General features: G+C 40.2%; 1 protein-coding gene across 1 annotated transcript in view; it reads right to left on the bottom strand.

The window, feature by feature from the left end:
- LOC116806513 overlaps window positions 1–19,992 on the bottom strand; it is a 34,235-nt gene extending 14,243 nt beyond the window's left edge. The window contains exons 1-2 of the mRNA XM_043215359.1: window positions 19,454–19,992; window positions 11,994–12,047 (exon numbers count right to left, since the gene is read on the bottom strand). Of these exons, the coding sequence (XP_043071294.1) occupies window positions 11,994–12,047; window positions 19,454–19,677 (278 nt within the window). The 5' untranslated portion in view covers window positions 19,678–19,992. The remainder of the gene's footprint in view (window positions 1–11,993; window positions 12,048–19,453) is intronic.
- Window positions 19,993–26,134: the final 6,142 nt, after the last annotated feature.

Below are 26,134 nucleotides of genomic sequence, written 5' to 3'. Positions count from 1 at the left end.
TCGAGTCTGTGGCATTTTTAGGTCTTCCTGGAAACGTAAGCAATATGTCGCTGCGGGTGCGGATTCCGATTCGGTTCTAAATTTCTGCTCGTATCGAGAGAGGTAGTGGTCGAGGTAGAGGACAGTAAGAGGAAGAGTAGTGACCATTGAACGTGCTGGTTGTAATACAAGAAAACAAGACGTAGCGAAATCGAAATGAATTGAAAGCCATCGAAGCGAGTGTACTGCGGCAATAACTCAATTAGCAGTGTTTCGTTTCATAAAAGTATTAGTTGATTTTTTTTTAATTAATGTGCAGCTATCATGCAATCCGATTAAGAGGCGACTCCACACCACACCACACTACGCCATTCCACTCCACTCCACTCCACTCCAATTTATTCAATTCGACTCGAGTCGAGTCAAGTCGCCTCTGTTGTTCTCGTAATTGCAATGTGTTTGTTATTTGTAGTCCGAGCGAGCCAGCTAGTTGTTGCAGTCGTTGTTTGTTATCTGCCAAGAATGCTAATTATAAGATTAGTGGAGAGACCGAACTGTGAGGCATGAAGTAGCCATTATCTCTGCATCTCTAACTTGGCTGATAGCGCACACGCACGAGACAAAAGGCGGCGGCAAACTGTTGACAACAATGCTGAGTTTGACTTTGCATACCAGTCACCAGCTACAGAAACACAAAACCAACACAAACAGCATTAGCAATAGCAACAGTATCGGCAACAGCCACAGATACAGATACAGATACTGCTACAGATACAGCTACAGATACATGTACTTATGCGGCTAAGATTGCCCACTGAGTGGTCGAACGATTTAGTTTTGATTCGCATTTCGCATTTCGCTTTTCTCTGTTGATCTTGCAATATTTATTTCGTATTCGAATTCGAATTCGCGTTTTGTTTTATGCATGAAAATGCTTGGTGTGGAAATGCAATGTTTATTTAAGAAATATGTGCGCAATGTGTTAGATAATATGTTTGGTAACACGCTACAAATGAGTGTGTGTGTGTGTGTGTGTGTGTCTGTGTGTGTATCGAGTAACTAATGCGGTTGTCAGACAGCTTATAATTTATAGAGTTTGCCATTTTGAGATTGTCGATGGTGAATCAATAGAACTTTACGCCTGAAACCGGAAAGCTTTTCGATTTTATCCAACTATATTTAAATTACCAAATATAATTAATCTTGCCTTCAGCTTTTAAATGCTATTAATTTGGAAGTAATCTATTTAACCAGTTTAGTTTTAGACAAAAAGCAATAGGCTAATGAAGAGTATTTTAAAGGTTAATTTAAACAGTTATGAAAACAATCTTGTTAAAGCCATTTTTTTTTGTTGAACTCGCCTTTTCTCTCTTTCACATCGACCATAATTGAATAACAGTTTATTGCGGTTGGATTTTTTCGAATATTCTTTTTGGATTTCGATTGTTTCCCAGCGACTGCAATTCTATCTGAAATATTTATTATGCTTTTTTTTCTGTTACTGTGCCTGCAACAACAAGAACATCTTGGCACATATCAGCATCATCATCATCATCAGCCGGCGAAAGACCGCAGCAGCCGCAACAATAACAACAGCTTGTACTACTTCACCCAATGCAGCATGCAGTGCTCATGTGTGTGTGTGCGTGCATGTGAGTATGTGTGTTTGCCCCAACTGCCACGCCTCTATTATATAGCATCATATAAAGTTTTCAGTTTTCTCTCTGGCTGCTTCTTTTCGTATGTCTCTCTGGTATCTGTCGTGTGCATCTCTTGAACTATCAATTTAAATGTCAGTTTAAATTGTAGAATTTTTCATTTCGTGGACTTCGTGCATGAAAACTATAAAATGGATTTTATTGTTTTACGATTTTGTTATTTTTGTATTTTTTTTTTGTTTTGTTTTTTTTTTTTTTTCATTTCGAAAAGTTAGCTTAGAGAGTTTAAGAACGAGGCGAGGCTACAAGAATGTGTATAAATATACAGAAATGTATATACATACGTACATACATACATACATATGGATATACATATAGAGATGTTTCGCTGATATGAGATGGGTGAGAGGAACTTTGGGGGCACTTTAGGCCATGGCTGACACTGACTTGTTTTAGATTTCTGTATGTTTCTGTGCATAGTGTATGGGGCTGGCTGGCTGGCTGGCTGGCTGGCTTTCAACATTTGACAGCAGCTGTCAAAAAAAACTTGAAAGAGTTTTGCCGAGACGTAGAGCGAGTCCAAGACTTGCGACTTGGCTCTGAGCGTCCAAGAGCCAAAGCAAAACTTGCGATATATTTGTTCTCTTTGTTATTGCCACTTGGGGCGTTTGCCCCTTTTTTTTGGGCAAGTTACCAAGTTGTAATTTTGTCTTACCTTTTTGGTATATTCTATGGAGAGCGAGAGAGAGAGGGATAGATAGAGACATGCCAGTCAGCTGAAATGTAATCAAAACGAAAAAATGTTGTAAGAAATATGCATGTTATAAAGTATTTTATATGAATTTTGAGAAGAGCGAACAGATTTTAAATAAGACTTTGAGCAAACTTTACTGTTTTACACAATGTTTCAAATTTAAATATTATTTTAGTTCATTTAAAAATCGTATCATTTTAAACAAAGTTATGGCTGTGGGAATATTTTACAGATTCCAACAATCTCTTTAATGTTCACATAGTTAGCTTTGACTGTTGCTTAGTATAACTTTAACATTAAAAACGATCCAGAATCGCGTTTCCAACTTTGAATGCAGTGTTAAATTATGTCAAATCGCAGTATTTGAAAATCAGATCATTTTTGACAAAGTTATGACTATGGAAAATTTAGATCCGTTCCTCCAATATAACTATACAATTTTAATATGAATTTCGACAGCAAATTTAATTTTCAACTATAAATTTATTGATTGTGGGTCAAGCCATGCTCAAAAATCCCCGGCATTTCATTTTTGACAAAGTTATGGCAATGAAAATATTTGACCAATCGTGTTTTCATCTTTGAATATAGTATTGATCAAGAGGTCAAAGATTAAGCCGTTGCTTACATACACAATAGACGTGTATCTGTCATGGCTTGAAGTAATCTTCAACAAACTTATCGAGAGAGCGAATAAAAACAAATAAACACTATGAAATGCTAGACAAATCGATTTCATTTGCCAACAAGACGTGGGCTATTAATTTATCTGTTGTGTTAAAGTTTCTGATTTTTTTTTCCCCCGTTTTTAGCCCCGCAGCACCGGAAAAAACCAACAACCACAGCAACGGACAGTAAAGTCTCAATATGTGAGGCCAAAGTTTCAATTGGATTCCCTAATGGACAAGCGAGCTCCATTCGAATGGAAATTTTTTGCTTGCTTTGTGAATCAAAAATGTTTCTCATGATTGCAATTGAGAATCTTTGAAGCACTATTTATGGCTCAAATTGAAACCATGTCTGTATAATTTTTGTTTATGGATCATTTCATCATAATACGGTTCGTTTTAGTCTATGCAATGCATTTTTTTTGTTTTTTATAATTTCTGTGGATCTTTTGTTTGGTCGTTAAATGGCCGACACTAATTGCTGCCACCGTGCAGACAATAACAATATGGCAAAACACAAAACAAACACATTTATTTTTTTTTGGCAATTGCTGACCGTGAAGTCAACAAGTTATCATATTTGGCATTGATTGGAATTAGTTTTGACTGGCGGTTCAAAAATAACCACAATGAATTAATTAACTTGTTGTGTGCAATTAAAACGTCATTAAGCTATTATCGACTTGGCATTATGAGAGGTTTGTTGCCAAAATGCAATGCGCCCTTGACATAAACCGATTTACACACACACATTTTTCGCGACGAGGGTAAATGGGACGACGAGGGCAATGTGCCAAAGTCAAGCATTCAAACAATCAAACAGTGAAAGAGTCAAAAGCAACCCCGGGACACACGTAGCGCCTTTGTATGTTGTCTGTTGTCTGCTATTCTTGTTGTTGTCTCTTGTTGCTGTTGTTGCCATTTCAAATTGGCAATTATCGATGAATTTGCAAAAATACAAACAGACAGACAGAAAGGGGCGCGCCTGTTGGCAGCTTAAGCGGCTCACAGTCCTGTGCCCAGGACGCTTGCCTTGACCTGCCTGTCAATATTTTGCTAGTTGGTTTTTGGGTAGGGCTGAAAGAGCTGCCGGTTAGGGTTAGCTATCCCTACGTCCCGACCACCACAATACCGTCTCTGTCCTCGTCCATTTACTGAATGCTAGAATTATGCAAATCAAATGGCACATATCGATGTCAGTTGCAATATTATTGCTGCAATTCAGCATTTTGCCATTGAAGCAATCAACGTTTGCCAGCAGGGCGAACGCAGTAAAGGGGGCGTGGCTCTGCGTGTACAAGGACTTGGGCGTTGTCTCCTTTGAAAGGATATACAAAGCCGTATCAATTTGCTTGCAAAGAAATGCCAACAAAATGTTCTCCATCGTTTCATAAACGTTACAAATGACTAGTTTCTATTTTTTTTGAATATTTTTGTTTTCAGTAAATTTGACGAAATCTTGAGAAATTATTAATTGAAATCTGAACTAGACTGCAGCTGCTTTTTGGGCCACACCCTTTCTTCGGCTAGCCTTCTTCGGTTCTTTCTCAAGCATATATTTACATGAGACTGCGTCTGTCAAAAACTTTTAAGAAATACGAAAAAAAAAGGGTTTGCTTTTAATAGAGAAACCTAAGCAAACAGCAGCAAAGGAAAGGGTTTGCTTCTGCGATTTCCTTTACAAATCAATGTACAGAAAATGGAAAAGAAATGAAAATAAGAGTTGAAATTAATTCAGCAGTAAATACAATTTCAGACAGGCATAACCGAAGCAGCAACGCAAACAGGCTCCTGTCGCGACAGCGGCTGCTATTTAAAATTCAAATTACAAATCCTTAAGCTGTAGGGACCGGCAATAAGAGCAGGACCTGAATCTGGCAGACAGCCCTTTAATATTTGGTTGGTTTTAGTTGAAACTCGGCGCACTGACACAAATCGACCCCCTGTAAGCCCTCCGCCTGCTCTACTCGTTGACTTCATGCGCTCGAGCTGAACCCCTCGAACCTTGAGCTGATGTCATTGTCCTGGGCATGGGATGATGCGGCTGCCGCTTCTAATTTGAACATGTTTGTATCTCTGTGCGTGAGAAAATCGTCAGCATATTGATTCGATGATTATTAACAGTTATGCGCATATTTAATTGCTGTCTCTCTGCGTTATGTCAGTTATCTCAGTTGTTCCCAGTTGCATTTGTATTAAGTTGAAGTGCAAATATGCCAACGGCCGCAGAATTTGACAAATATTTGCACAGCACCCAAAATCCCCGAACTGATTGACAGGCAACAATGAAATGGTATTTAACTATTGCTCAGCTCACCCTCGCGTCACAGCTGCCGCGACCAATGCGCAACAGCAACTTCATTTACATGTCGCGCAGCTGACCCTTGTCCTCACTGGGGTCGGGGGTCAGTACTGCTGCTGCTGCTGCTGCTGTCACTGCTTCTGCTGCTGCTGCTGCTGCTGCTGCTGCTGCTGATTAGCTCAAAATAGAGGCGTAATTAGGCGACTGGCACAGCTCAGAAAAAAGGTCGACACACACACGCATAAAGACACTGAGGCGGTGCCGGTGAGCACAAAGGATCAAATGGCTTTTATAGCTACTATGCTCTCTACTATCTAATTTAACCTTGCCGCCTTTTATATGCTTTCCATACCCACACCAAATTTTCCTACCTATTTCCAATTCCATTTCCATTCGATGTCTATGGCTGGCTGGCTGCCCTGCTGTGCATTTGGCAGCGTTGGCAGCGTTGGCAGCGCACAGTTGCCGAGTCTTGTTTTGCATTTAGAGGGAATTTGTTGACGCCAGCGCTGATGAATGCCCCGCCATGGCAGTGAACGCAACTAGAACACACTAACTCCCAAACGCGTAAGCCAAATCCCCGAACCAAAGCCAGTGCCAGAACCAAAAAAACCAAACCAAAAACCTTCGAGCTGCTTAAATTCCAAACCAAGCCATCTGAATAAAAGTTGTTTTTGTGTTGGTGTTGCATGTGGCATGTTTGCTTGTTGCCTCTTTGGCTGCGGCATTAATCAGCCGGCTAGCCCTGTGTTGGGGGCTGGGTGCTTGGTGCTGGGGTTGGTGTCTGGGGTCTGGGGTCTGGGGTCGAGAGTTGGGCATAGACATGGGCCTTGCCTGTCTGTCTGGCTGCCAAACTATGCGCTATGCACATGAGCAGCTCGAGCTCCCATCTATCTCTATGCTGTTGCTGGTGGTGCTGCTGTTGCTGTTGCTTTTGCCTTATTATTTCACTGTAATTAATAAAGATTAAGCGTTGTGACACAGCCAGCAGCAGTGAAGGAGTAAACGGATAGCGGGGCAAGTTGGGGAAGACAAGTCAACAAAGTATAAGTAGACGAGAAGCAGCCAAGTTTTTGCTTGCAGTTCGGGTTAAATATTTCAAACATTTATATATAGTTGCCCTGTAATTTTGGCGTTGACTTGATGCTATTGTTGTTGTTGCTGTTGCTGTTGCTGCTGCTGTTGTATTGATGGTGTTGTTGGGTAGATGATTATGCACTTGACAGTTTCAATATTTAAAACATAACAAGCAACAAGAGAAAAGTAAGAAGATTAATGAAGCAAAGTTGCTAGCAGGCAGTCACAAAAGTATATATAAATGAAAGAAAAAAGTTCATTTATAAATATATTTTTACATATATGCATATATATATATATATATATATATATATATATATATATATATTCTGGTTGAAAAGTTAATTCATATATTTATCATTTATGATAGCCCTCAATATAAATCTATAAAATGTTCACAGCACAATTCATTTATGCTACTTCTGAATGTTGACAACTGAATATTATTCTTGTATCCAATGTGATTTTTTATTTACTTGTTAAAAATTTATAGCTGAATGAATCTTTAAATAGATTGCATTTCACTAATCACATCGATACCTTAAACTTAATGCTATATCATAAAAATGACATAAAATCGTATATAGTCAACATTAATCTCTATAACTAATTTTTTTTCGTTGTAAGTCATCGTGTTGCTATCGTGTTGCACATTTTGTATAAAACTAGATATCCACACGGCCATAACATGTGGGTAATAAACATAAACTAAGATTAATGCATTCATATATCACTCAATATAAGACTAAATGAACCATTAAAAGCGAAAGAAAAAAAACGTCGAGTTCTTAACGAGTGACTTACAAACAAAATTCGCTTTAATAACTGAAAGAAACTTATGAAAAATTCAAATTGGGTCACAAAGTGCACTTCGCCTTTGTATCTATGAGATGTGTGTACATACATACATACATATGTATGTATGTAGCTGTAGCTTCATTTAACCAAAATCGAAAACGAGGCGTCGTCTTCGTAGTTGTCGCCTTGTGGGCGCCCCGGTTCATCTGCTGTGCGTGTGTGTGTGTTTGTGTGCTGGTGCTGGTGTACTTATAGTTAATTGCACTGGTAATTAATAATGTTATTTATTAGACATACACACACAAACACAAATACAAACGCACACAGACACGGAAAGATAGACAAACGCTTTTATAGAGCGACGATGACCTCACCCAAATGTGCGCCGACTCGTGCCCATCTTTGAGATACATTTCGCTGGCTCGCTCTCTGCTCTGTTTGTGTGTCATTAAGTAAATTAAGTAAATAAACATATGCCAGCCACTGGCCCAACACTGAGCCATAATTAATTGCCAGTCAGCCGGTGCTCGTATTAGCTGGAACTTACCCCCAGCAAAGCTGACTCTGCCACACAGTGGCCAGCTGCCCCTTCACACTCGCTCATCTGCACCTCAAGCGCGTTAGTTCTTGCGCCCTTTAAGCTGGCACAAAACGCCTCAACTTTCGTGTCAGTCCCTTTTTTAGTATGTATGGTCGAGGCTTTTGATGTTGTTGTGCATTTCAACGCCTTCATTTGCATGCGTTTTATGGCTTAATAGGTGCAAGGACCAAAAGCCAACAAGAGAAAGACAGATAGTAGCCGCTGCTTGTTATCTGTTCAACATTTTCGGACAATAGATTGCTGATAAGCCGCCAAGTAACAACAAGCATTTGCATTGCATTGACGCCCAAGAAAGGGTCTGTGTTTTTGTGTTTTTATTTATTTTTTTGTTTTTTTTAGCCCTTGAGGCCGCCAAACCAACAAAGAGTAGAAAGTTGGCTTTTCGTTTTTCGGTATTTTTTTCTTAATTTTTTTTTTTTTTGGTTCACCAGAGCAGCTTCCACGTAATTGCGTGAAGAGCTCAAGTTGTTGTTCGGCTGCTTGTTCCTCCTTGGGCCACGTTCGCGCACTTAACTTACGCATATTGCGGCACCTCATCAGATCTGGCCACTGGCATTTGGGCACTCTGACCGGTCCGGCAAATTGAGACACAACTCGACAGAAGCGGCAGCCGAGGCAACCAAACCGTTTAATTTACTTTTATTGTACTTGCACGATTTATTGAAATTGCTTATCGATTGTTGTTGCTGTGCGACCTGCGAGTCATAAACTGAACTGAATACTCTTTATTGGTGCATAAATGCTACGAAAAGAGAAAGTCTTACTTTCGACTCATTGAATTGGTATTCTTGATCACCATTTAGACTCCTTTGCATATATTAAGCACTATGTCATTTATCTTAACGAATTTTAGCATTGAATATAGTATAGGGTATTTGAAAGTCGAGTACTTCTGCCGGGTGATCTTTTCAGCTTAATGCATCGAAATGACTTAGACTTGTGGTAAGGCCTTAGATTAAAAACTGTTTTGACTTTAATGGACACTTTGTTTAGTTAATGATTTGGCATTCGACAGCGAAATTCGAATACATAATAATACTTATTTATGATCGTATTGTATAGAAGTTTATTGACATGTTTATGATCTGAATTGCCGTTAGAATAAATGCTTAGTGAATATGATATTTATGATAATATCGATTTCTTTTTATTTATTTTTTGTTCTCTTTATTTTTGGTCTGATTTGTTAACCTGATTGCAGAACCGGCTGTTAGGATCAAATCATGTTCTATATTATAATTTTTTAGTTGACACAGACGGTATTGCATGATAATATATTTTATTAGAGCCAATATACGCTAACCTTTAGTTTTTATGGCTTTCGTGGCATTTGAAAATGATTTCCAATTATGCAAATCATACAATTAAGTAGCCTGCCAACTCATTATTTGGGAATCATATAAGCCACATATGGATGTGCACACACACACACACACACACACACACACACTGTGGCGCCCTCTGGCAAGTGTCTGGTCTGCCATTTAGCTAAACACGTCAGCATAGTTGTCAGCTAAATGTCGACGCTCGTGCCGGCTCCACAAAACTGTATATCAATAACAAAAATTGCCAATAGATAGGCGAGTGTTATAAAATCGGCGATATCTGCTCTGATCGAGGTATTGCATTGCATTGAACACTCGCCCGTTTGTAATCTGAACTATTTGCATATTTATAAGTATTTGCTCTTGTGTGTTGCAGCATGGTAGATACGTCAGTACGTTTATCCACTCCACTCCGTCCGTCTGTCCGTTGGTCCAATTTTATGTTAATTGCATGGAGCTATGAAATTAATACTTTTTATCGCTTGCTCAATCGCCGCGAACTTGTAACTCACATGTTAGCTGTAAATTAAGTTGACAACTTGGCGCTGCCGCTGACACAGCTTTCAAGCTGCTCAAAACTGATCAACTGGCGAACTGCTCAGCATGGCCCCAAAGCCGTTGGACGTCCAAGTCTTGTTTCAAGTTGTTTGGCTTCAAGTCGTTCAGGCGCACAATTGAAATTAGATTGTTGCACAGATAAATCAGTTAGTTCCACGCTAGTGTTATATGCTGCTCTCTTGTAAGCCTCAATTATGATTTTATTTACATGCATGTACATTGTACAATGTACATTGCTGAACCAACCAAGTTGTAGCCGTTGTTGAAGCCTGGCAAAGGGCTCATATCAATGGCTCCAACAAAATGAAAAGCTCATAAAACATTAAAGTGTCTATTGACTGGGCACGAATAACAAAACTCTTGTATCTGTCGCTTTCAGCTGACCGGTGTAAAATGTACAGCGATGATGATGATGATGATGATGATGACGGCGACGATCACGATGATGACGAAGACTTCAATTGACGTTGCCAACTCGCATCAAGTGCTTGACAGTATGTGTGTGCGAGTGTGTGTGTGTATTTGACAGGCGTCATTTCGTCAGTTGGGTACACTTTGCTACGCAAATAGTAGCCGCTATTTAAACGGCAAAAGCAACTGCCATTAGCTATGAGCCAGGGGCATAGAGTCTTGGCCAGTGTCTGTGCCTGTGTCTGTGTCTGGGCCTGGGCCTGGGCCAATGTTTGTCTTCGCTTGACTGCGTTCGAGGTTTGGGCCTGGGCCAAGCCTTTTGCCACCGGTTCGCCTCCGTTTGCTGCTGCTGTCTTCTCTATTATTTAGCAAATATTTAGAATATTTGATCAACAGCTCCAACGGCTCCGACACTTGCCCACTTGGCTACCGCTCGCGCTTAAGCAAACAAATCGTGGGCATTTGAGGAGGTGGGGATCGAACTGGCAAACTACACGTCAAAGTTTTTCTCACTTTTTGTTTTATTTCTTGTTTAAATATTTAAGAGCGCGAGCTTTTGTTTAGTTTGTGCGTCTATGTATCTGTGTGTGTTTGTGTGTGTGGTTGTGCATAATGCACGCGTCTTGGCCAAAAACAAAAACTACAAAATAAAATACATGAAAAAAAAAACTTTCTATAAATATGGATAGGAACCTGAAAGCCACCTGCTGTTGCCATTCCAAGCTGCCCGGCTGTCTGGCTGCCGTAATGGCCTTTAACCTCTTTGGACTGGTCAGGCGCAGGCTTGAAGTGCACAGTGAGTTCGTAAGTTTTGGTATCTGCATCTGCATATTGGCCAGACGATGGCTTGTTAACAAGCTTGTTAATAAATTACAAACAAAATGGCCATAAAAAGTGCCAGGCATAAATCAATGACGCCTCCTCTGCCGCGTGGGCAACGAACGCTCCTTGGCCCCCCCAGGTCTGTTCCCCCCGGCCCCTCACTTCGACCTCAGCTGGCAGTTTAACCAGCCAACAGTTAAAAAGGCCGCTGCTCTTTGCTCATGCATAAATAAATAAATAATAGCAAGTGTGGACACAAATCAGACAACGCCGCCGAAACTTATAATGTGCCATCATTGAAATTGATAGAGCAAAAAACGAAAATTATGCTATGGCAACCAATATCGAATCTAAATAAATTCAAATTAATCAAATGGAATCGCTGCTCAGCAACCAAATCAGAGAAAATACTTCATTAAAATGCGCGACATGCATAAATCAATTCAATTAGTTGGCATTATACTAGTCTATATCTTTATCTTCCACCTTTCTTTCCTCCTTGCCCATAGATGTTAGTTGAATAGATGGAAGATCAATTTGGCAAGGTTTTTGAATGCCGGCTCACTAGTTATACCAGGAAGTGTCAAGTATTATGGTTAAAAGGTTACTGCGATAGGGTCAATAATCGCATGATGGCTGCTTCCAGCTTTCAACTGAGTCGTATTAATATGAAAGAATGTTTTGGACGATACATATGTATATTGAGGCGTTCAATTGTTGATCCAAAATTGCCCTGAAGTCAGTAAATATGCTGCTCCTTTTCATTTTTATGGGAGATGTCAACTGTTATTGCAGTTCAGTGCCCGACAATGCAAATGCCATTTACAGAATTCAACTGGCCGCAAGGCACATCGCCAGTTGGCTCAATTTTATGGCCCTGCTCATTTCGTGTCATAAAAAAACATATTCAACACATATTTTTTTTTAACGACAAGTCACTATAAAAGTGCTTGGCAACAGCAACAGCAACAGCAACAGCAGCAGCAGCAGCAACAACAACACATTAAAGCAACGTGAAGACAACAATAATGAAAACTTACCAGGCATTTGCAGCTTGTGGCCCAAAGGCGTTGGCGTTGCTTCTGCGATGGCGACTGCAATAAACAGAGTGGAGAGCACAATGTACAAATTATAATAATGATATGTATTCGCTTATATTTAAGCTATATAAGTAGTAATATATGTATATGGTTGGGGTGCCGCATGTTTGAATTTTAGTTTTCTGTATTAAATTAGTTAAAATTATATTAAATTTATAAAGTCATGTCAGAAGCACACACACACACACACACAAACAATGTCATGTCAGATTATTAAGAAAATATGGTCAAAAATGTTTCAATTAAAAAACGAAACTAGACGAAGGCACTAAAAACATAAACTCACACACACACACAAACACACACACACACACACACAAGTACACACACGGGGAGAACTGAATGAAAACTGATTGTAGGCGGACAAGTTTGCCATAAATTGTGTAGGCTACTTTACTGTCAAGTCATTAACAGCAACAACCACAATAATAGGAACAACGGCAACAATAGCAACAATAGTGTGGCAAGTGAATCATTAACAACAAAGGCAGGCATAAAGCGAAAGAGTGTTTTCTGTTTTATCTGCCGTCGCACACATAAATAGTTATATTTTCGTAATATCTAAACATCTGAATTTGTTTATGACAGGTTTTTAGCTGCATTGAATCTTCAAAAGCTTTTCATGTGGTTTTCTTTTCTTTTTTTTTTTTAATGGGATGCACATACGTTGTCAGCTTATGTTTTTTATTTTAGAGCAAAAAAAAAAAAGAGAAGAGATTTTATAAAATATAAAATTTGATTTAGATTTCTCGATTGCTGTGATTTGTATTTGGCAAATTTGTTGTACAATTTGTGACACGTGCCCAGGCGGCTGATGCAAATTATTTTATGGTCAATAACATTTGTTGCGGCTTTGAATTAAAAAGTGGTTTTTATATCTTTGAGCTAGTCGTAAAAAATAGACAAACATACAAACAATGTGGCTTAGTTTGTGCGCGCCTTTGAGTGGCTCTTGTTTTTTAATGACAGGTGCAATAAATTGTTGCGGATTTGTGTGATGTGTGCTACTCAATTTCTCAGTTTGGCAGCTTTTTTTTTCTCTCCTATTCCGTCAGTTGGTGTTAATCAATTTTATGCATTGGATACCGGCCGAAACAAAACACGTTGGGTTAGCAGCTGATTTTGATACTAAAAACTGAAATTTTATTGATGTGAAAACTAACAGCATTCGCAGCGGCCTTAAAACGCGTTTGAAACGCTCCCAATCAGCAAGACTGTTTAAGACTACGGCACTTAACAGACCCAACTAATTGAAACGCGATGTAAATACTTGAAGTAAAATGAAAACCGATTAAAAATGACGCATTTTTGCATGCGAACGTCTCGTATATTTAAGCCATAAAAATCACAGTTAAAAGTTGACAGCCCATAAAAAATAAAACGTGTGTGAAAACACAACGAATCGATTGTTTGGCAATTTAAATATTAAGACTTTGAAAACGCTTTTCAATGTATAAGCGATTAAGAATTTAAATTTGAATTTGATAGCAACAACGACAAAATGAAATGATGTTAAGAATTATATGCTAAGGTTTGATACTAATGCAAACCGAAATTGAAAATCATCGTTTCTGAAAAGAGCGAAACTTTGTTATTGGTTTGTTTCATTTTTATTTATTTTTTTGTGCACGTCATGGCCCAATGGCTTGTGTCAAGGCGCAGACACCCACAATGATGTCGATGTCGGCACACTATAATGGAAAAATAAATCTTCAGCATGGTAAAAACAGCAAAAGCAACAGCAACAACAACACCACCACCACCAAAAAAAGTTAAAAGCCATGTAGCTAACAAAGTTTTGAAAAGGCGTTAGATTCGTTGCGGGATCGCGCGTCGCGCGTCTCGCGCGCGTTTTTCAGTTGCGCACATCAAAGCGTTAAAAGCCGCTAAGCAAAATGCCCACACTTGGCAGTGTATATCGAGTGTGTGTGTGTGTGTGTGTAACAACAATACAACAAATGCCTAATTGTCTTGGCGGCACTCGTAAAACCTACAAAATTATTACGGCTGCAAAGAAAAAAAAAACACACACAGAAAATAACGCGCCACTTCACATGTTGAGATCGTTTGGATCGGGTTCGCAACTCAAAGAGCGTAGGGGGCGACGGGCGACAAAGGTGCCAAAGGGTAAACTAATGACAGTTTAATTTACTCCCATTGCGATGAAGTGTAACGACTCTCAAAACTCAATTAGACCCGGCCGAGCAGGTAGCAGGTAGCTGAGCCAAAGCTGAATGGCCAACGATGGCGATTGGTACGAATTGCCGCTTTTGGCCAAATGCGGCTCTAATGCGACACTGGCAGCGACTGCGACTGTGACTGCGACTGCGGCTGCAGCGACTATGTTGCAGGTGCAACATTCAACTTGAAAATGCATAATTTGTTGACTTTATGAGCCGTACGCAAAGGGATCGCTGAGTTCGCTGGGTTTGCTGGGTTTGCTGGGTATTGCTGGTCTCATGTGCATCATCTACCCTCTTGGCCATCTCAGTTAATTCGCCTATTTTATGTTTATGTCGCTGCTCGACGCATATTTCTGGGCCATAAGTTTCGATAAGAACGGCAACTCCTTTTACATAATGAACTTTTACGCAATGCGTGTATCTCACGGATAGAAAACGGCATACAAAGACGAGCTACGATTATGTGTACGAGTATAGTTAATCTATGCAAAAGGTTATGACCATCACCGTTTCTCTTCGCGTTCCCAACTCCGGTTTTGACTTGTCTTCTGTGAAATTTATGTTATTAGGCTCGTAATTTTCAACAATATTATTGCATTTATGTATCGTAGGCGATGCGCCTAATGAGTTTTCAGTTTCGTCTCCTTCAGCGCTCTTTGTGGCTCGAAATTTATGCATTGCATTGTTTATAAGGCCTTACGGGTGGGCGGTTGTTTTTCTTTTGCCAGTTGCCAGTTGCCAGTTGCCAGTTGCCAGTTAGCTGGTTGTATTTTGAAGCTATTAAATTACTAGATGTGTTTTGAACTGCTTAGGGTTTGAGCATTTTTTATAGCAATGCCGCAAAATGATGTTATTGTTATTGTTATTGCTGTTATTGTTGTCGCTGGTTGGTTGCAACGCCCATGCGGTTGCTCTGAGAGTCGTTGCCTGGCTTTTGTGTAGGCGTTGGCAAGTGGCTCAAGTTGCCGTCGAGCGCGAAAGGATCTCGGCAACGAGTTGGCCATTTAACAGTAAAGACAGAGTCATCATCTTGCAAAGGCTTAATGACAGAGCTAAGTGCAGTTTTACTCAAAGTTTATGGACACTCTAGTTGAGAGTACTTAAGATCTAACACATGCAGCTGCTTAGCCAAATCGCTTTGTGGACCAACTAATTGCCAGGCACTCATGCCATTTGTAACAAAGTATCTTTCACTTTTCACTTGGAACAACAACAACAACAACAACACCAGAGACAACAACACGGCCCGCATATCGCTGCCATCAACAGCCATCATGCATCAGCAAGCATCAAAGTCAACCACAATGCAACACCTATCCATCACGAGCCGAAAAACTACAACTCGAAACTCCACTTGAGCGGAGCTGTCATGCTCCAATTTTGAATGCTTTTCAGTGCCTGTTTAGAGTGTGGTGCATTTCCTTATCGATATCGTTGCAGAGTTGCCGCGTGGCCGCGTGGCCTTTCACAGCACGTCAGAAGACAATGCGACGCTGTTGCGCCAACTAAATTCAATTAGAAAATACAAAAGAAACCAAAAAAAAAAATATATATAAAAAGACATGAACTGATGGACGGACTCTCACGGACAGACAAAAAGGCATTCTAACTAAATAGCATTCACCTGTCCAGCAAAATAACTTCACACACACACACACACACACAGCCACAGCAGACAGACACACGTTCACTCACACATGTACAGCTGTCAATATGTTGGCGCCAAACGAGTATTTTTGTTCGAGTCAAAGATCCATGGCCATCCATTAAATGCCTACCGCCAAATCATAATTCATTTTTTTCCCTCTTCCACTTCCTCTTCATCAGCTTCAGCTTCAACTTCTACTTCTACTTCGACTCTGCCCTCTGCTTTTATACTGTGTATTCTTTAGCTATTAGGCACGGCCACTCCTAGGCACGCAGACCCATAAACCAGGCAGGCAGCTGTGGGCACAGGTAGGGCCGGCCAATCTATGCAGCCAGTTTGCACCTTGCACAACTACTATGAATATAAAATAAGAAATGAAGAAAACGAAGAAGAAGAAGAAGAACAAGAACAAGAAGAAGAAGACGAAACCCTAACGAAAGCAGCAGCGATAAACGATGCTCACTTATTCGGTTGCATCGCCCGCGGCGCAAGGCAGGTTCATTGATACTCTGTGGCAATAGCAACAGCAACAGCAACAGCAGCAGCAGCAGCACCAGCACCAACTCAGGTGCTCAATCAAAGGCAATTAATGGGCTATCGGAATTTCATAAAGAGCCAAAGGGAGATACAAAGTTGAGGATGCAGATGCGGGCCCCAAGCGTCCAGTTAGCTGCATGCAGCGGATATGTCCCCTCTGTTGCTATTTTTTGTAAACAGTTTTTTTTTTTTTTTGCGCTCAGGTTTTTTACTATTGAAATGTCAGCTTTTCATATGTGTGTGATTGCCTTGGCTAATTTGCTATTCGGCCGGCATGCAATTTGCAGATACAGATACATTTGCAAAACCAGCGCCTGCCAGATGCGGCCACAGATACAGCAACTAGTGCATTAGGCAACTTTGTTGCCGTCTTGCGATTCGACTTCCCAAATGCCAAATAGCGTATAGCAAATAGCCAAATAGCAAATGCCAAAAAGCAAAATCAAAAGCAAAAAGGCGACACGAAACTTTATTAGCCCGTTGACGCAAATTAACGGTGACCGCTTCCATTTCGCATTTCAAAGCGTCAAACGGCCCCAACTGGTGCCAATGGTGGCTTGCTGCTTGGATACGATCGTTGGGTATGCGGAGTGCGGAGAGCGGAGAGAGTGGACTGACTGTACCACTAGCACCACCAGGCACCCCACGGCTGCTGCCAGCAAAATAATTTGTAAATGTCAGTGCATTTTGACAGTTTGCGGTGATGTTTTTCAAATTACAATTTACAACAGCAGCAAAGAAAAACTCAAACATAAACGAAAACAATTTTCGCAAAATGTAAAACGACACACAAAAAAAAAAAATAAATAATCATAATGAAAACACAATTTTTAATTTTTGTTTTTATTAATACCTTTGCATTTGCAATGCAGTTTTTGGCACTGAGAGTCTTTATCAAAAATGTTAAGCATTTGGAATATAAATGGATCTGAAAAATTGAATTTGAAGTGTGACAAGATTACATAAAGATGCCAGTAGAATCCAATATATTATGGCGAGGCACATTTGTATTGATATATGTCTAAATTTGATCTATTATTTGAAGAGTAACAGTTATATACGAGTTGAATAGATTACCTATAGATACAATAAATGCTCATGTATATATTTTAATTATAACATTTCTGTAAACTATAAAAAAATGTATATAAAAGATATCTTAATTGCAATGTTCCCATAAGCTGGGCATGAGATTAGTATTATATTTTATTTTTATAGCCGCAAAACTGAAAGAAACCTCTTAACTTTTTATGGTCTCATGCTGCTGCAGAGAGATGTATGCAGTACTTAAGCCTCAACTCGGATAACCAATCTGAGACGATTGTGAAAGGCCTGGGTGGTCACATGGGATGCCACTTTCACCTGGCAAATAACCCCCAGTGCCAGTGCTGTGCTGCGGTCCAAACTGTTGGTCAAGGCAACGCTTTTGGGTTGCTTGACTTAATTTAATTAGGTAATGAAAGCTGCACACTGGCTAATAAAATAGCAGTAACAGAAAGCCATGGAAAGAGAACGAACAATAAAATGGGTTAATAAACTTTGGGTGTGGTTAAGTTGCAATTGAGACCGAGTCTGGCTTGGAAAAGCTTACAAGGCACGCGGGAAAATTAGGTTCAAGTTGTTTTAGAGCAGATTACAAGACACCGGGAAGAACAGGGAACAGGGAAGAGGGAACAGGGAAGAGGGAACAGGGATAGACAGGAGGGTGCAGCGGCCAAATGCCAAACAAATGCGATAATAGTTGGTAAAGTCAATGGCTAGACAGTTAAACCAACAGCAACAGCAACAGCAAACACAACAACAACAACAAGAACAACACCAACAAGAACAACAAGAAAAACATTGCCAGCAGCAGCAACAATAACACCAACAGACTGAAAACAACAGCAATGAAATTGAAGAAAATTATACTAAATTGGCTTCAATTATTGTATTAATTTGGGTTCCGTGTTGCTTTCCGGCTTATCCCTTTTTTCCACATTGTTGTTGTTGCTATTGCTGTTGTAGTTTCTGTTGTCTCGTTTTTTTTTAGTTTTGTTTGGCGCTCTGACGACTGAATGAGATGACCGCCTAGCGGCTGGCAACGTTGGATTGCAATCATTTTGTTTCTAACTTGGTTTTGGCATTTCAATGTGCCACTTGGCCAAGTATCGGACTTCATTCTCTGTGCAGAGCCGACGCTTAGTTGAGTTATTTCAAAATTATATTAGACAGCAGCCTACATGAAGACATGCCAACTGCAGCTCTAGCATTAGTTATTGTAGCTGTTGTTGTTATTGTTATTGTTGCTGTTCCTGCTGCTGATGCTCTTGTTGTTGCCCTCAGTGTCGTGCAGGAAACATCGCCATGGCGCTGGTCAAAAGGAAGCTGACGATTACGTCTCGTATAAGCCATGTACATATGTGTATGTGATTACTGGCTTAGGTATGATTGCCAACTTGCTATTCTCTGAGGCTGACTCTGAATCTGGTTCTGACTTTGGCTCTGGGTCTTCGTCGGGGTCGGGGCCGGGGCCGGGGACGTGGTGTCTTTTTTGCGCATGTGTGAAGCGACTTGGAATCAAGTCAAGACTAACCACAACCGGAAGAACTTGTCCGCTGGAAATTTAGCTCGGAACTGATTTTTAGACAGCTGGCAAGCACCGAAATGGCTTTGAATGGTCAAATAATACAATTCTTAAGCAACAACTTTTGCTCTTTAGACTGACTTATTTTATTTAATGCAAAGACAGATATTAATTAATTCAGTATTATCATCGAAATGCATATTGCAGAAAAATCTCACTAGTTTTAATTTTTATAATATTTTGTTAATCATTTTCAAATATTTATATTTATTATTTTGAAAGTCGTTGCATATAACATAAAAAAATATAATTGTTTAGACTTTATTAGATTTGAATAGATCTGATCATATCTGTTTATAATGTATCTGTGAATTTTTAAATTCAATAAATGATTTAATTCAACTATTGAAATTCACGGACCTTAGGACTAAGTGTGCACTGTATTTCATCTGTAGAACAAACTCACCAATTGACTGTCAGTCGCTGCCAAGTTCTACATTCAAGTTCAAAATTTAAGAAGTAGACACACGAAAAGTTCGCTGAGCCAAAAATCGACATCGACATCGACATCGACAAAATGCAGAAATGCAAAAGTCGAAAGTGCAAAATGTAAAATGCAATTTCCTCTCGAAATGTTTCCGTAAAAAGGTCACAAAAACTTTTGCCGTCGCCAATTGGCAAGCAGCACATTTACAACAATTTATGCAGTTTAGCGTAGTCGTTGTTCACAATTGTTGTTTCCAATTGTTTCAGTTAATACAGAAACACACATACTCACACTCACACACACACACACACGTACACACACACACGCACACACACACACAGAAACAGAAACACACGCATAGCAAATAGTACGTAATATTTTATAGACTAGGATACGCCACAATCGTGTGTTGCGAGAGTACGCGTGCAAAAGTTCTGGAGTTAATACACTGGTTTTGGCTGCCGCGCGGCACGACAGCCGAAAAGCGAATGCGGCAACGACAAACTGGGTTGCTAAAAAAGCGACTCGGACTCGCAATCGCAATCGGCATCGACGTCAAACGGCAATGGCAACGGCTACGTCAGCTTTGGTCTTATAGGCCTTACGGAACAATTTGCAGTCGCTGCTGCTGTCGCTGCTGCTGCTGCTGCTGTCGCTGCTGGCGTCGTGAAGCGAGTCGAGACCAATACAAGCTCCCCTCAGCAGTGTTTGTGTGCGTGTTTGCGAAATTGCAATTTTGCCAGCAGCTGCAGCGACAGCAAACAGCAACTGCAACATGTTGCCCGAACTTTTGTTGTCTTGCAGCTTTGTCGCCCACTGAACTCACCACAGTCGCTGCTCTTGCTGTTGCTGTAGCTGTAGCTGTTGCACGTGTTTTGGCTCAGGATTAGCCCTAGAACACAGCAACATCAATTGCTGTTGTTGTTATTGTTGTTGCTATTGCTGTTGCTGTTTGTGGGCTTGTCCCCTGACTGACATTTCCTTTTGACTTGGATGCACCTACGTGTCGCAGCAACAACGGGGCGGGCAGGTTCCATTCGCTGCTGCTGCCGTTGTTGCTGATCGAAGGTGACATTTGCCAGGCGCTCAAAGCTCAAAAACTGCCATGGAAGTGAACCCCATCAAGCCAGCGACTCGATTTGTGCGCATGACGGCACACAATGAGGGGAAAACTGTTGAGCAATTGCTTGAGTGAGTTGATGAGTTGATGAGTCGATGAGTGAGTGTGTGAATGTGTGAGTGAGTGCCCGAGTGAGTGTTTCTCATTTCGCACATCAGTTGCCAATTGGCAATTGCATTGTTTTCCTATTTGGTGTGCGACTCCCACTTAACAGCAGTCGCCACAAAAACTACAATTATCATGGGTGGGTGTTGCTGCGAGGTATCTCTGCTGCATGCAAATGTTACACTAAACAAAGAATTCCAGATTTCAGATTTATGTGAGACCTGAGACTCGTTTTCAAATTGTGTTGGCTGTTAATTAAATGCCAAATGTATGCACTTAGATAAATATGGTAACTTCACTTACAAATCTTCTATGACAGCTTTCAAGATAGATTAATGGTCTACAACAAATATTTATTTTAGTATCATTTTGTTTTATTTGTTTGATTTTTACAGGTTGTTCAAAATGTTTTAAGACAATCTTAGACTTTTTTTCGCTTTTATAATAATATAGGGGGCAGTTTCTCAAAAAACATTTAATTTATAATCAATAAATTTAGATAATTCATTGAAGCTAGCAAGCAACCATTACGCAAACTAAGGCAACTCTATCACGAACACTGCGAGCAACAACAGGTGCACATGTGTGCCAGACAACACGGCGTATGCGCTCCCTGGCCAAAAAAAAAAGAAAAATAAAACTTTTCTGAGTGCTTGTCACAATTTGTGTGGTAATTTGTTTGCAATTTTTTTGGTTTCATAGCGAACCCCAGATAGACAACGGGTGGGGAGCTCTGAAAGTAATACCCACAATTTTGTGGTCTACTTTTGCAAGCACACACAACTGACAAAACAGGCAAAAGTTTTGCAGCTCCAGAAGCCATTAGAATTCATGGCAGATAAACTATGAGGCAAGCACCGATTTAGTCAAGGACCACAAAAAGGTTTCAGAAACAAACTGATGTACCTCAAATTGCTGCATGACTGGAACTGAAACTCAAATTGTGCACATATTCGGGGTGTGTACGCCCACATAACTCTCAGCAGCAGGTAATATTTTCTTGGCTAATTGCAAGAGACACGCCCAGCAGCAACACTTGTTTGAGTTTCAGTTCCTCTTTGCTTATCTTTATTACATAATCTTGGTGGCAACGTCTGTGACTTTTTGTGGAGATGCAGACGGAGATGGAGATGGAGATGGAGCTGACCACAAAATAGACAAGAATTTATTTGCTCACTAATCAACAGATTTTCAACGACTATTTATGGCACTTCCCTTCTGCTGCTGGGGAAGCAGCAACCACATATGTTCCCATTTTCACATGCGGGCACAAGAAACAACAAAACAACAAACGACAAACAAGAAACAAGGGACAGCAACAGGGATAGGGATAGCGATAGGGATAGGGATCTGCAGACAAAGGGTCGCATATATTTATTACATCATACGAAGCCAAAAAGGAAGCACAAGGCGCAATAAGCAATCACAGACAGCTAAACCCACGCGGCTCTGAATGAAAAAAAAAAAAAACAAAAACTGAAAGTGCCACGGTAGCCTATAGACCTACTTACAGACCAGACCCCAGACCCAAACAGAAGACAGTTGTTGGCTTAAGAACAGGGGCTCGTTCCTGATGCCGACTGTGCTGGCCATTGTTTCGCTTTCATTGCCTCCGCATCGGCATCGGCATCGGCAGAGGCAGCGGCAGCGGAAAGAGGGCAGCGACAATAAATCAAAGACATAAAGTTGAATGCACCAGCGAGCGAACGTAAAACGGATGCAAAAGTCGTCGCTTGGGAACCTGAAGCTGATGCTCTTGCTGATGCTGATGCTGCTGATGCTGCTGATGTTGATGTTAACCCTTGCCTACCTCAATGCCAACTCCAAGTCCGAATCTTGAAACGCAAATCTGAGAAGCAGTAGGAAATACGTGAGTATAACATTAAAGATGAAGAAGATGAAGGAGAAGAGCGAGCAGAAGTTGGCAGGAAAAGCAGTCAAGGAAGGCAGACGGCCAAGTGACGCAGGCGTCGGATGAGAAACGTCAGCTGAGCGATTGTGATGGCCACAAAGGGTTCAACGACAACGACAACAACAACAACAACAGCAACAACTGGGGGCAGAATCCAGGGGCCGGGGCACTCGTCAGCCAACAAGATGAAATGATGATAATCCCCCTTTAATTTGCTTGTCTGTGCTGCAAGGACGAAAGGGTCTTAAGCAGCCGTTAAAGTTGGAATCGGAGTTTGGTGTTGTTATTATTATTGGACAAGCCAAATGCCGCAGAGCGATGCTGCTTTGCATTTGAAGATAAATTCCTGAGGCGAGCGCAAAGCGCAGCGAATTGCCAGCCAAAGGAAAAGCATTTGCTCGATTAAAAGCAAGTACGCATATACCCAAAAAGGGTTCGGTCAGCTCTTAAGAACACACAAAAAAAAAACGGCATAATTTGCTTAAGAAAAGTTTTCCAATTTATAAATGACAAACAAAGCGACAAAAACTCGGCATAATGAGCAAAACTTGGAGACAACTTGCAGTGGGGTGCTGCTACCAAATGAACGACATTTTTCTTACTCCCCTTACAGAAAACGGAGTTTTTCTAATTAAAGTGCCGGCCATTTGCATAAGGGAGACGAGACAAGAAAAAATCTACAAAAAGGAGCAGCCGCTTAAGCATTAATCAAAAAATCAGCTGAAAATTAAAAGCATAGCAACACAAAGCAAAAGGTGGAGCGTAAATGAAACTTGCTGATGTAGACCAAAAAGAAAAAGGATTATTGATATAAAGAGTGGGATGGAAATGAAAGGAGCCATCATTTGGGGTGGAATTAATTGATAAAGCGCCGAAAAGATGAAATAAATTTGAGGAGTTGCTGCTGATGATAAGACGAAGCTTAAGTTTGTAATTAGTTGAGACTTGAAAAATCTATTAATATTAATGTTAACTTGACTTTACATCAGTTACTCATATTTTCCTCTGTATGCCATTTGATATTTCTTTTCTTTTCTTTTCTTTTCACTTTTCGATTTACTTATTGCTGAAAGTCAACAGTATCACAGCTTAAAGAACTTGGCGGGGCAGCATCATCAAAATTTTAAATGGGTCACCATCACCTGATGCATACAATAAATTAATGCGCATATACACAGATACACACACGCATATATATATATATATATATATATATATATATATGATAAGTGCACGCACCTTTATTTACGCAGTTAACAATCACACACACTCACAGAGCGCCAGATAAACCGGGAAGAGACCCATCGTCATCATCATCATCATCATCATCATAAATATATAAACACATTTTACTTGCTATTATTTTTGCTGTGCTCTCGTTGTTTATATACGAAGTGAACATTATTCTTTTTCTTTTTTTTTTTTTTGGGCTCTTCTCGCTGACTTTTAATGACGAAACATTTCATTGCCATTGACTGGCACCGACTCCTCGCATGGCCTCGCATTCCCATTCCCATTCCCCAAATGTTGCTGTCAGTCCAGTTCTTAATGCTTGGCCCCTCCCCTCGATCCTCTAGCATGAAATTGCAGGCTCACCAGCACCACCCAAAAATAACTGAACGAGCTCCACTATACAAGTCAGTGGCTGGGAAGCTGGGGCGGATTTTAAGTGGTCCTTGATGAGCGGCTGGCCATCGTGTTGCGAATGCCTTAATGCGCTTACCAAAGTACATACACAGTAAATATGTGTTCTCTGCTCTGCCCTGATTGTTGTTGATTTTTTTATTATTTTATTTTTTGGTTCGAACGTTAATTTTAAGGCAAACTTTTGGCTCTGTCCATCTGATGGAATATTAACATTAAGGCAACCAAAAAAAAAAATAAAATAATAAAATAAAAAACATTGAAAGAAAACAAAAATAAAACCAATTTAATTCGATATTCGTTGTCCCGTTGTGATGGGAATGGCGTTAAAAGTGCCACTGATTTAATTTATTGAAAGCGTTCAGGTGCTCGCCAATATGCAGTTTCCATTAAGAAATTAAAATTGTTGCTAACTTGTTGACATTTATAGCTGAGAAGGGTCTCGACTGGATTAAGTAATTAATAAATGCAAACAATGTCCAAGACACGAAATGCGAGACAGTCGCGTTTAAAACTTAAAAGCTTCAAATGCCATTTCAATAAAATAGATTTATATTTATAAACAATCGCTTCAGCGATTAAAAAACTTGTTATTGGTTCATAAGTAAAAACATAACAATAAATAAATTTTATAGTCTCAAAACAACAAATTTAAAGAGCGCTATAATTAATAACAAATATCTTGAGTCGATGAAGACATAATTTATTTAAAAAAGACAATGGCAATAAATGCACATTTTAAATGCGTGTCAAATCAATATTATTAACTATTTATATGATAATTATACATATGATAATAAATCAGGAATTCTTCTTTAAGATTCTTGTTTTCGGTCAAATTTAATTGAAATAATAATTTATATGAAATAAACGCAAAATTTCATAAATTAATATCCACATATCAAAGTAGTAATTAATTATTTTAAACGCTTCAATTGGTAAATGTTAAATTAAAAATGAATATAACTATCACAAAAAGAGAGTTTCAAAGTTGATGTCTACACGTGTTATTATGCAGATTAATTAAAACTTACTTGTTGACCAGTTTCTGCAATTGCCTTCCTCACCGGTTGTCGATGTGTGCGTCTGTGTATATTTGGACCAAGCAAAACTTGTCACTTGCTTTGTTAAAATGATGATTTTGTTCGCAGTTTGCGCGCCATAAAATTTATTACGATTTTCTGTACATAGTTGCACACCATATTCATTTTATTTGTTTGTGAAATGAAAACTACCTTCTGCTCTCTCTCTCTCTCTCTCTCGCTCTTCCATCAACCCCTTAGCTCTGTCAATGTCACAGCAGCAACAGCAACAGCAACAGCAGCAGCAGCAGCAACAGCAGCAATAACAGCAGCAACAACAGCAGAAACAACAACAACACGCGCACAATTCACCAACACATACGCACTTTTTACAGTTACAGCTACAGCTAGTGGCTAACAAGTTGAAACTGACCAGACACCAAACACCAGACAGCCAAGTGGTTCACGTTCCAGTCCCGAACCAGACAATAAAATTTGCGCCATAAATCAATTTCAAGTTGCAAAGTCGCTCATTCGGCTCGGCTGCTGCAAGTGTCAGTTGGCCGTCTGGTCTGGCTTACTGGGGGCTTACTGTGCAACTGACTGTCTGACTGGCTGGCAGGCTGGCTGGCTGGCTGACTGCTTGACTGGCTGGTTGGCTGTCGGGCTAACTGGCCAGTCTGCTGTTGACTATGACTAAGATTTATTTGTCGCGCTCTGTGGCAACTGGGAACTGGCAACAGCGGCTGCTGTTGTCATACTGCACAAGGCCAAATGGCAGGATAAACCACGGAGCCTGGGCCCGAACTTGTAGCCGGCGCACGATCCGCGCGATTCGCAACGCGGCGACGTCGACG

This window comes from Drosophila grimshawi, unplaced genomic scaffold (assembly GCF_018153295.1).
Source record: "Drosophila grimshawi isolate 15287-2541.00 unplaced genomic scaffold, ASM1815329v1 contig_44, whole genome shotgun sequence".
Lineage (NCBI taxonomy): Eukaryota > Metazoa > Arthropoda > Insecta > Diptera > Drosophilidae > Drosophila > Drosophila grimshawi.
The sequence above is the reverse complement of the archived record's forward strand: the minus strand, read 5'-3'. Positions and strand labels throughout refer to the sequence as shown.